Source organism: Ixodes scapularis, unplaced genomic scaffold, assembly GCF_016920785.2.
Source record: "Ixodes scapularis isolate PalLabHiFi unplaced genomic scaffold, ASM1692078v2 PGA_scaffold2__306_contigs__length_199485367, whole genome shotgun sequence".
NCBI lineage: Eukaryota > Metazoa > Arthropoda > Arachnida > Ixodida > Ixodidae > Ixodes > Ixodes scapularis.
In genome coordinates, this window is record NW_024609857.1 from 195,070,712 (window position 1) to 195,082,971 (window position 12,260).

The 12,260-nt window shown below is 45.6% G+C and overlaps 1 protein-coding gene across 1 annotated transcript in view; it reads left to right on the forward strand.

The window, feature by feature from the left end:
• Positions 1 to 10,528, forward strand: part of LOC8053156 (axoneme-associated protein mst101(2)) — a 63,447-nt gene extending 52,919 nt beyond the window's left edge. Inside the window, exons 15-18 of the mRNA XM_029976691.3 lie at positions 4,305 to 4,356; positions 4,450 to 4,508; positions 6,419 to 6,460; positions 7,408 to 10,528. Of these exons, the coding sequence (XP_029832551.2) occupies positions 4,305 to 4,356; positions 4,450 to 4,508; positions 6,419 to 6,460; positions 7,408 to 9,015 (1,761 nt within the window). The 3' untranslated portion in view covers positions 9,016 to 10,528. The remainder of the gene's footprint in view (positions 1 to 4,304; positions 4,357 to 4,449; positions 4,509 to 6,418; positions 6,461 to 7,407) is intronic.
• The last annotated feature ends 1,732 nt before the right edge of the window (positions 10,529 to 12,260 follow it).

The window sequence follows — 12,260 nt, forward strand, 5'->3', positions numbered from 1 at the left end:
AGAAATTTGTTAACGTCCTCCCTTTTTTTGTTATTGCTTGGCTATTTTGGGCTTCCGGTGCACTTCATGTCTTTGGCATTGGTGCACTCTCTTCCTATTTGCGCCGCTCTTATTGGTCTGTCGGGGATCTAATTTTTTGGTCAACCCATATTTGATGTCTGAAAGCCGAGGAAGCCCTTCCAGTTTCAACGTTGGTGCAACGAAGCATTGTAGAAGCGGCCTTGTAAACAACACCACACACACTAGGGAATGTCGGGCTTGTAGTTACATATTAGTTCGGAAGGCACATACTTGTCACTGAAAGAGCAGACGGACCCATGACCAGTTGGATAGTTTGAGGTACATTCAAGTTTGGCATCTAAAGCATAGAGTGAGGGACACGGGCCGTTATCCCTTTCACCGCCACGTTTTCTTCCCAAAGGTAGTTCTCAGTGGTTGCATTTTGTTTCTGAATGTATAACTCAAAGAAAGGTCAATGGCCAGCTTCTTTTTTTAAAATTATCGAGCAGTAGCATGTACAGTGCTTGCAGGCTGTTCAGTTTGGGAAGCATAAAATGGAAATATGGGGGGCAAAATGTCGCCTTTCTCCTCTTTAGTTTCATTTCTGGTGTGCCCGCTTCCGCCGTATTTCGGTGCTGTCCGATTCCAAACGGGAGGTGCTTTGCAGAGTTCCTCTAGCGGCCTATGAGCGCTCATCTTTTAAATTCAGTTCTGAGAATCGTGAAATGTCTGAATCTGTGAGAGCAGGCGCTTCAGTTGTTACTACCACCGAAGTGGTTGGCACGCAAAGTGACCACCACGTGCGTAACACGTGTGCAGAGCATCTAATTTCAAAACTGTGTGTAGCCCTAGCAAAATACAGCATGAATAAAACATTTATAGCTAATTTTATAGTTAATAAAACGTTTATAGTTCAAATAAGGCAACCAAATGTCTGGTTGCCTTCGTACAAGTATGGCGATGACTGTGAAAGGGAACGAGACGAAAATACTACAAAATTTTGGATTGTCTGCTAAGGTAGTGCTTGTACCATTGCTTTGCTAGGGGCAAGGACAGCCGAGGAAATTTGGGAGCTCGGATAACTTGCGAGGTTATTGGGGGAAGCCAGTTTGAGAAATCGTCAGTGCCTATTGCAGTAATGCACCACCAGCGAGTTACCCTCGTTTTTTGGCAATTCCCATTCCCGATTCAATGACATCCCTACATGCACCACTTTGATGGTGCTTGCGTAGCCAATAGGATTATAAGAATCCAGATTTAATGTTTTTTTTTTTTTTTAATTTCGAAGGATGCTTTTATTTATAGAATGCTTTCATTCATTGGTGCTTTCATTCGTTGGTTATTTCGGAGTTAAATTTCTACCTTGAATTCTGATTTTTTTTGGAGCTGTTGTTGGTAAGTCTACCAAATTTTGAGCTTTTGCTATGTTGAGTGTCATTTGCCTAGGTAGGTACAAAAGTCGGCAAATATATTTAAACTTTTTTTTATAAACAACACATTCGGAGGTCTACGATAATAATTAATATTTTTTAAAAGTAAGGGCCTACAATCCATTTAATATGCTCAATTGTCTGGAGACTAGGTCCTTTCAGCCGTATGTGCCGACATACTGAGTGTATCTTCTAAGTGTAACATTTCCTTTAAAAAGGCCACGTAAGCTACACTAATCCAGTTTGTGCAGATGAGTTATACGGCCAGGGTGACATAAGGTAGGGGAATAATCATCCCGATAAGTTGGCGAATTAACGAAAATATGTTGATTGACTATAAATTAGTGAAGATTGACATATGGTTCCAATTAAACTTGCTGAGCGTCGTTTAAAACGACCAAATGGGTCAATTTTAGAAACAAGGAGCGCGTGGGAGAGGGCTTAATTACTACTGGTGCAGCAGAAGCGGGGCCACCGGCATGGCAATGAGACTGTGTCCCTTAGCAACTGCGTTTCCTCACCGCCAACCTTGCGCCTGTTGCAGGAGGGGTTACTTTAGCACACTACTGCGCTTCCCGCGAGCTCGAGGTCTTTCTAAAAACCTCCAATTTAGTGGCTGTCGATGGCGCTCAGCAAGTTTCTAATTGGAACCAAGTGTTTACTTTCATTAACTAGAACACTAATGAACAAATCTGAGTTAATTGTCCAACCAATTGTGTGTCCCCGTGGGCATCTAGCTCACCTGCACAGACCGCATTGTGTAGCTTTCATGACTTTTTTAAAACCAATCTGTACAACCCAGAAAGAGACATCCTGTACGAATTCCGGTACTTAGCAGTGCAGAGTGCAACTTTTTTCTTTGGGTAAACTTGCGCGGAGCATAGCTTACAGGTAGGGTTCTGTGCTTTCGGATAAATCCGAAAATATCCCAAAAAATGCTCGCCAGTAAATTTTCAATTGATTCAGATTTATCCTAAAAACACCATGACCAAATAAAATTCACGAAAAAGATGGTGTTTTACAAATAAACTTTATATAAGCACAGGGTCAGTGGTTCTGAGGAAATGCCAGTTCAGTTTCCTTTGAAATCTTAAAACTACTGACAAGGGGGGTTTCCCTTTTGACTCGACAAGTTCCTCAGGACAATGCGTCATGGTACCCGAATTTTATTTGTTTTTTTTTAATTATAAAAATTTGGAACACAGTTAAATATACTAAATGTCAGAGAATTGGGAATCTAACAAAAATAAACCTTAATAAACCCCGATTTTTTTGGCAAAAAATAAACTCCAAAAACACTCTTTGAATCTCACAAGAAACAAACTCCGAAAACACGACACCCTACTTGCAGGCAATATGGGCTGAAACAATTGTGTAAAAAGATATGCGTGAGATATCCGAGTGGAGTGCATTTCTTGGCTTAATCAGCAGGGAGCTTTGGCTTTCTGCCCATCACGCACTCTCATTGAAAAACCGAATCTCGAATCCCTGTCGTCGGTGCAGGCAAGGGAGTGTGCACGGTGGTTCAATCTAAATTACGTCTAGGGAACAGATTTGTTCAAGAGGAAGAGCAAAGGCAGCTGTAGGGAGCTTGCCTTCTTTTTGGGATTCAAAGGACATTCTATGGTGGCACAGACAAAAGTAGAAATAGAGGTTTCCAAAAGTGAAAGAAAATTGTGAAAGTTGTCTTAGGATTCCAAGAAAACCAAACAATCAGGTTTTTACAGTTGGCAGACCTCAATTTCCGAGTTTTTCGGATAAATTCAATTGTGATATTTTATCGACGAGTGTTTTTCTAATTTTATTGTGTTAGAAAATGGAGGACCCTAAATATAATTCATTTGTTGCTTTGAATTGGGGTGGCAACTAGCATCACCCATTGACTGAAAAGTGAAGTGAAACAGTGAAGGTGGAAAATTAATTGGGTAGGTCTATGCGGGGCAACTATATACTGTACCTACTTAATCTTGATGACAACCCGGTTTTCTTAGTTTTGTGATCTAGACAATTGGGCCAAACGGGCAATGCTTGGAAAGAGTTTTACTAGGGATGACATCGTGGCTCTTTTAGAAGCATGCCGAGTTATTTTGGGCATTGTTCCATCCAATAAATTGCGAGTAATCTCCGAGAAACATGCAATTGCCCCGCAGAATGTAGGTTTCGCATTTCAATGATTCGTTATACATAAGGGCTTCTGCATGTTGCATCACGCTATGTGCATTCATAAATGCTAACTTGTTCCAGTGCTTTTCTGTCTTGCATCGAAAGATAGCTTATGAACTTTTCTCGAGTAAGGAGCTCCATCTGGGTTGTTTTTTGCAGACTACAAAGGGCAGCACGTTTCTCGATTTGTCGGACCACATTGGCACCGTGTTGTAGTTTTCATTGCTTTTCATGCTACATGCAGTTGTATGTTGCAAGCTCAATAAAAATTAATTTTTATTGAACATTATTATTTTTAATCATTTTTTATTTTATTTATTTATTAATATTTATAGTATTAATTTTGCATTATCATTATTATTAAGCATTTATTAGGCAATATAAGGCAAAACAATAAAAATTTATTGTACATAGATGCGTAATAAAAGATGAAAAAAAGACGAAATATGCCCAAAGGTAGGGGTTGTATGGGACGATGCCAGCCAAAAATGTCGACAGCGGGAATTGGGGGTCGAGAGAAGGTGCACACATGCGCGGAGGCTTACTGGGAAGAGGTTAATTACCCTAAGTAGTTTTCACCTTGTGTTTACTTTAGGTGGGCAGTTTCCTGCGGGTTTACGGTGCACTGCCCTTTTTTCACATATGAGTCTTTAGGGCACAATATGTTTCTTCAACATTTGATTTGCATCGGCCTTTAATCTTGTCTCCTAGGGTTCACGGGCGGAGAGCCGAACAGGGAATGTGCAGGCTGCTGCCCCAAAAGGTGAGTTATGAACGGGACGTTTTTATTCTTTTAGTTCGTCGAGAAACTTTGGCGTCTTGTCAAATGTGAGAGCATGTTTGTTTTTTTTTCCAGTGAAACCCTACTGCGATGTGTGCCAGATAGAACTGGAGTCTGAGGGCATGATGTCGGAAGTAAGTCTCCCAGTCGGCTCAACTGTCTTAAAACGACCTTACTCTAGAGATGAGGGTGAGGGATTGGGAACAATGACTCGGCGAGCGACAGAAAGGAGGGTGGTTAGCGTTAGAAAAGAAGGAAAACGATTGAGGCAGGGTGCGATACGAAAACAAGGTGCAGCATTTAGGGCAACCGCAAGGAGCCCGGTTCCCTGTTGCATCTCGCCTGCCCTCAGTTCCTCGCTTCGGTGTCCGCCGTGGATGAGAAATTGAGGATAAGTTACTCGGCTCTAACGCTCGTCTGCTGGAAATGAGAAATTTTTGGGGGGCGGTATATCCGCCAGCCTGGGATCTCTAACGTGGATGGAAGTGAGCAGGTTCTGCGGTGCAGGCTTTCGCCGCCTACACGCTCCAAGCTGTGGTGCGTTAATGGGGTCACGAAAAGAAAATTATCTGCGGATTGTAATTTGCTCTTATTCATTAAACCACAAAGTATTGCAGCGAAATATTTCAAATGCATTTTTTAAACCGCGTTTAAAAAGGGTGTTCCTTCGGACTTTTTTTTTTTTGGACAACGCAAGTTTTCTATAGGTTAGCTGCAGTGGAGTGATGCGATTGCTGTGCCGTGTGTGCCAAATCACGCCAAAGTACTTACATTCTGCTACATTTTACCAAAATGAGAGAAATATGCACCAACATTGCGCCAAAACTTACTTTAATAATACTGAAACTATAATAGCTCGAGCCTCACTACCTCACCAGATCGTTACAATACGCTTGTCTGAGTAACGGTTAAGAGTTGAGCTTGTTGGTACATACTTGTAAATATATCAGCTTGAACTTTAGAATTAAACTAGAACACAAAGAAAGAAAGGACAGGATAGGACGCTCAGCTGACTACCAACAATGTTTTAGTGTAAACTTCTTCCTTGCGCGTTTGCTCCTTCATTTATAGTCCCAAGTAGAGCATGATAAACCTATTATATAAATTACCCTATTCCACTAATAAAAATCATCCCCGATATTTACACTTATACAAAAATATACAAAGCATTTACCAAGAATTCCTATAAAATATTGTTTTTTAAACTAACCCGCCACAAGCTTTAATTCGAAAGTTCAAGCTCATATATTTACAAGCTTGTGTGAGCTTTCGGAACCTTTGATTATCGCCTTAAATGATGTACTATTTGATCGCATTTCTTACCAAAGACTGACAGTACTCTGAACCTGTGAAGTTTCGCAATCATTCTCATGTTCATGGTCTGTTCTGGCGGGTTGGTTTCGTGGAATCTCGCCATGCACTAGTGTACTGCACAGAAACGACTACCGCGGAGTAGGCATCCCAATTTTGCGAGTCTCTCTTCACCACGGTGCACCCACGTGCTAAGGGGAAAGCAGACTTTCAGAGCGAGACACGACAGTTTTTGAATACAACTTCGGCTCATAGATATCATAGGCTGCAATAGCCTGGCTGGTGGCACCTTTTTCCAATTTGAGATTTAGCGAGGATACTTCGGTATTGCTAGAATATTTATATGCCCTCTTCTGTAGGTTTATTTTTTTAGGCCAACTCTTTTGTTTAGCTGTCACTTTTGTATAGGTGTGGGTGAATTATAACTACATCGACAGGAGCAGCGGATGGAAGCTGGGGAAGTACCTTAACAATTTTGGTGGGATGAGTTTTAAGAAAGCATACCGTACTTGCTCGCAGTACGTAAAATATTTGACTTTGATGACTTTTCATTCCAGTAGTAATGGGCGGGGTCACTGATCTGTGGAGGGGGCTTAGAACAGGCTGTGACCTCCACCTAAATTGCGTCTAATAATGGTGTAAATAATTTCTTTGCAGTGCCCTTTAAGGGACGTCATCCATGACGTGTCTCTATTATTAGTCTGTCGCTTACTTTGTGGTTATTTATTTGCAGCATGTCAAAAGCAAGAAGCACAAGTTTCTGGTGGAACTTAAGGCAAGTGAACTTCGACCGCAGGGTGTTGGAGGTGTCGGGTAAATTCCCTCAAGAGACATAGTCAACGGAGCAGTGCACAAAAAGACAAGGACAGAGAGAAGGAACATGCAGAACACACAAGCACTGTTCCTTTTCTCTGTCCTTGTCTCTTTTGTGAGCTGTTCTGTTCACTATGTCATCATACCAACTCCCCCAACTTACAACTCTCTCTCAGGAGAGACTTTTTTCCCTTTAGTAGATGATAAATACAGTCCTTAGCTCTACTTATGCTTCCTGGCATTTTGCATAGAAAGGCCACTTGTGCCACAATTTTCTGTCTGGGCATCTTTGGAAGTCAGCATCTTCCCTAGTTATGGCAAGAACTTTCATTAGCTCTCGTGATTTTTTAATTGGGTATTCACAGATCCTGCCAGGATTAGGGCAGGGTCAGGTATCCACCGTCAAGTGTGACCAACTGCATTACTACTTCTTGCTTTCCACTACAATCCGTTGTCTAGACCTCGGTTGTCCTAGCGATTATCTCTTTGTACGCAGTCGTAGAGGTGTTACACGCTGGTTTTTCTCCGAGGAGATGCCGTAACATCGCTAGTACCGCCGCTTCGGTCTTGTAGACCCTCTTTTCGTTTACAAACACAAATTGTCTCTTGACTCCCTAGAGAGTTCTGGTCGCTCCGTTTCGCCAGGCTTTCCGAACCCATTCATGTCAAAATTCCTGGGACTGGAAAACTGATAAAAAAATACTTTACGAAAGCTAGAAGCCCCACTATGGTGGGGGAATTGTTTGTCTTCGCATTTGGCCGGAAGCTTGTGGGGATGTAAATGGGGCATCCCCCCTTTGTACTCTTCAGATAGCCCAATAAGCGAGAGTGAAGGGGGCTTCCGCAGAAACGGGCTTTCGTATCCGAGATTGAGAGCACGGAGAGTGACTGGAACGCCGATGCTTGCAGCCTCCCGGAGGCCGGAGCGAGCAGCCCGGTCCGGGCCCGGCTCCGGCTGCGCCCGGAGCGAGGCACTCCAGGTGGGAGCCCGCGCAGCAGGGAGCGGCTCCACTCCATCCGCAGCAGCGGGTCAAGCGGATGCCGGAGGAGAACTGGGACGGCGACCCGCGGCCACACAAAAGGAGGCAGCAGCGGCCGGAGGGACGAGAGGAGCTCCCCCTGCTGGCCGCCCTGGCCCTGGAGCGCAAGGAGCTGCAGGCGGAGCTAGCCAAGCGCAAGCGGGAGATTGAAGAGCAGAGGGCGCTCGTGGAGGAGCTGCGCAGGCGCCACGAGGAGGAGGAAGAGAAGATGGTGCTCAAGCGCATGATCGACGAGTGCCGCCAACTGCTGGAGGAGAGGCAGCGTAGGGAGGCGCGCCAGGAGGCGGCGAGGGGCCACGCGCGGCGGGAGAGCCCGCGCAGCGACCGCGGAACTGGTTTCTGGAACCACAGCCCTCCGCGGGACGTGGAGGAAGGTTACGACGACAATCAAACTGGGCCGCGCGGGGCCGCGGGCGGGGAGTTCGGAGGCTCTGAGATGGACGCCTGGCATCGGGGGAGGGCGCGGAGGGCGCTGTTGCCGAAGCCGGACGACTGGGAGGGTGGCCGGGGTTCTCCCGTCGATCGAGTCGGGTTGCGGGGTCGGAGCGGGGACCGGAGAGGGTGGGAAAGTAATCGACCCGGCGCGGGCGATGTTTCGTTTGTCGAGGGGCCGCCACAGGTTCCGTTTGGCGACAAAGCCGGCGGTTTTCGTGACGCTTACGATGACCGCACCGCCATCGAAAATAATTACTTGGGCGGTGGCAGTAGGGTTTGGAGCGAGCGCGAGCCCGTTCGCGAGACCTACTTTGGGAATAGCGACGAAGGTGCGTCTTCTCGGGGCGGTTACTCGGAAGAGGACGAGCGGTTCCGAATCGGCGGGAAAAGGGGGGGTGGCTATTCCCCCCCGCGGCACGGATGTCCAGACCGCGGGTTCCAGGAGGTCTCCGGTGGGGCACGGATGTCCATTTCGACGGTCCCTCTCAGGTTCGGCTCCTGTCGGCCGTCGAGCCGTTCGGAGCAGCTTCTCGAAGCGCCCCCGGAGAATCATCCCGAGCGGCGGATCGTCGAGAAAAATCCCGTATTCGGGACCGAAAGTCGGATTTCTGACGCGGCGCGACCGGTCGGTCCCGCTCGTTACCTTGAACCACCGGCTTCCGCCGGGGACGGTTTGTTCCGACACGGAGAAGAACGGTCAACAGGCACGTCGCGTTACTCTTCCTGGAGCAACGAGAACTCCATTCCCCTTCTTGGCACTCCCGTCGCGTTTCCCGAGAGGGCGTGTTCGAGAGATTTCGACTCCGGGGGCCAGAACGCCCCTGCGGACTGGCAGGGAGAACGGGCCGCCCCCGCGTGGGGACGCGACGAGTTGACGGGACATCCCGAGAGGCCGTACGGAACGGATCTGCACGACCGGGACAGGGGCCCCGCTCCGGGAGGGCCGAGGTCTCCCTGGCGAGACGGAGGCTCCCCTATGCCGGAGACGCGGAGTCTCTGGGGTGCAAACCCACCTCGCATTCCTGGCTTAGACTTCGTTTAGCTTTCGACGGAGCGTGTCTGGACCGGAACGGTGGGCTGACAGTCTCGTGTCTGTTGACGTTGCGAAGCAACTGCGTTTTTTTGAGGGGCTGTTGCGTCCAGGTTCACTTCTCTTTTGTGTCATTGTTTTTGTCCCCCTTGTAAATAAAGGGTACTATGTGCACTGGGACATTAAAGGGAGGGGGGTTTAAAAGGGAAACTAATAGAGTGGTAATGGGAGAAAACAGCGTAAAAAAGACGCAAGGAGAAGTAGACAAAAGACACAAACAGTGCTTGCTCACAAATTCATTTTCTTCCTCTTCTGCAACACACAAAAGCAATGAAAAGGAAAATAAAGAAAGAAAACGATTTAATCATAGTAGGAGACTTAGTCATTACAAGAAAAGTAAGCGAAGTGTTACAGAATATCTAACATATCTAACAAGATGCAAAACAAACACTAATAGGGTGGATTGGTAGATACATGAAAATAAAAAATCTTAAGTATTTAAATTTTTTTTTCCGTCCATTATTTTCCTAAAAGCTCGTTGCAGAGTTGTCAATTATGCTAGGCAGTGTTTTTCCTAATCTGCATTCCTGGTACTAAAACAGTTCATAAAATAATTTATGACTTTTTTTTACAGGTCCGGTCTGTGGGCACTACCATCTTGCTCAGTGGGGTGCACTTGGGCGCAGCCATAATATGATTACGCCGTCTTAGTAAGGCTTTGTAATAGGATTATGACGCGTCCAAGCGTACCCCATCCGAGCAAGATGGCGTGCCCTGAAGCCGGACTTGCAAACGTGTATAGGCGGTGACAAGTCAAGTGTAAAGTGGAAGTTCCTCCTACCTCTTTCCACTTTAGCAGAGCAAATGCTGGAGAGAAGGTTGCCTCCTCTCGAGCATTCGCTCTGCCTAAAGGCCGACCTACAAAATCCTCTTCTGCCGGGCAGAAAACGGCTCCCGGTTTCCTTCTCTCCCTTTTTTGCACTCCTCCTCCTCCACACAAGGGTTTGAGTTACTTCTCGCAGGGAGGAGGGAGCTCTTGCTCGAATGGAAAAGAGGAATGGCGGGAAAGTATCCTCCTTTCTGCTTGTTGGTTGGCCTTTAAGTGGAAAGAGGTGGGAGGAGCTTTCACTTTACTCTTGTCACAGACTATAGCACTATAAAATTCCACTGAACAAAATAGACAATTGAGTAGTTCCATTCAAGTTTGAGCTATAAATACAACTGTTCAAACATTTATATAAAAAAACTGCATGGTGCAGAGGAAGTACATAGGCAAAAAAGAATATTGTAGTATTGATAACAATTCTACTAAATTTCATAAACCTTCAGTTACGAACATTTTAGAACCACTTTGTTAGTTTCACTTTGAAACTCGCCCACCTTAATTTCATCTTTTCATATCTGTGGAGTATTTTGGCGCAGGAAATCTTTTATTCTACGATTAGTGATAGCCTAGAGAGAAAAAGTTGTCAATATCGCGGCAAATTTGTGTTTGAGGGGAATAAAATTATGATCTGTTCCTGAACGGTTGTGTTGGTGCTTATTTGAAACAGCTCAATTTGTGCTGTGACAGACAACCAAGATGCTTCTCCGTTTAAGTTCTACCTCACTGGTAGAAATAAAAGCAAAGCCACAGTTCATCATGCAGTGTCTTTTGCTCTCAATTGTTACCTGACCGATGGATAGAGGGTTCAGGCATACTTGCCGCCCTTGGTCATGGAACGTCCTCTGTTACTGGCCTGTGCTCAGATTCAAAACTTTTGTTCTCGTTTAAGACAAAACTTACTTTGATCAGATTTGCTTAGTTACGAAGTAAAAAGGTAATGTACCTACAGTAGGCTCGCAGCAATTCAAACTCGGATACTTCATACTGCCGGTTAATTTAAACAGTTTTGAAAATTTTGGTTGTCCCGCCATGTTTTTAATGTATTTAAAGCCACTTAATTCAAACATTGTTTTCACTTAATGGCTGACGGTCAGATTCGAGATTCTGCAAGGCAGAAAAACCTCCTCACTATGGGAGAGGAGGAAACAGGCAACGGTGGACAGGGTAGAAGGGGGGAGGAGGAAGAGGGAAAAGGGTGGAAAGCGTGAACTGGTTTCCGGTCTTTAATTCATACTTTTTTGCTTTCGCGGCCCCGTTGAGTGCGCTTCTTTCCGAGCACCGGTGCACCGCAGAAAAGCAATACCCGCGGAGCTTGCTTTTGCGAATGTTGCTTCTCCGCTGTGCACCGGTGTTCGGAAAGAAGCGCACTCAACGGGGCTCGAGCAGGCACACATTAGCGGAAATCGGCGTTCACATTATGCCCTTCAAGCCTAGCAATGATCACCAAGACGACATCGAGGATGAGGAACAGCCCACTGGCATCATGCTGCTTTCTGGCCTCGAAGCACATAATGTGAACGTCAAGCTGGCGGAATATGCTAATCTTGACGATGTGTGTGTTTGTCATGATGACTCATTAGAGGACATAGTACAGGAAGTAATGCCAGCACTGTGCACCAGTGAGAGTGAAGATTTCGATGAAGAAACGGATGACCCACTACCCGACTGTCACAGCCACAGGCTTTTGAGCACATCGCTCAGCTCCAAAAGTTTCTGTCTGGAAAGGAAGAGTCCAGTAAAGAGCTACTTGCGTTGGCTGGTATTGGAAATTTTGTTTTGAGATCTCGTCTGCTGACGAAACGGTCCACAATCGACAACTTTTTTGCCGGATGAATAAACTTAACGTCACAGTTCTTTCACTAATATGTTACGCCTGTACTTATAATTAGGCCTATGTAGAGGAAATGCACAAATCTGCTTTGTATGTGTAACTATCCATGTAACATCGTAATGTTGTCTAGTATCATATTTAGATGAATTTCTGACTATGAATTAATGAGTCTACTGGAGGGGGGTTAATATGGGTGTCTTGCACATTTTTATTGGGAGGGCCCGATGGAGTCGATGTTGAGCGTGTCAATTTTGGCTAAAATTGAGATTTATTTTGGAGGCCAGTTTGCTTTATCGACCTCGAAAAATTTTAAGTGTAAAATATAACATCCAGTCGAGGTAAGCTGCGCTTTCTGCTCCAAATGCCCATTTCTCGTTTTGTGTGTTGACTCCAGCAAAAGCAACGAAAAACAATGCATAATATAAACTTACACATTGCACGAAAGAGCAGTCGGCGGAGTATATAGAGATATTTGAGGTACCTTTATATGCATGTTTGCAAGTCCGCTCTCGGGGCGCCGTCATTTGGCTCAGTGGGGTG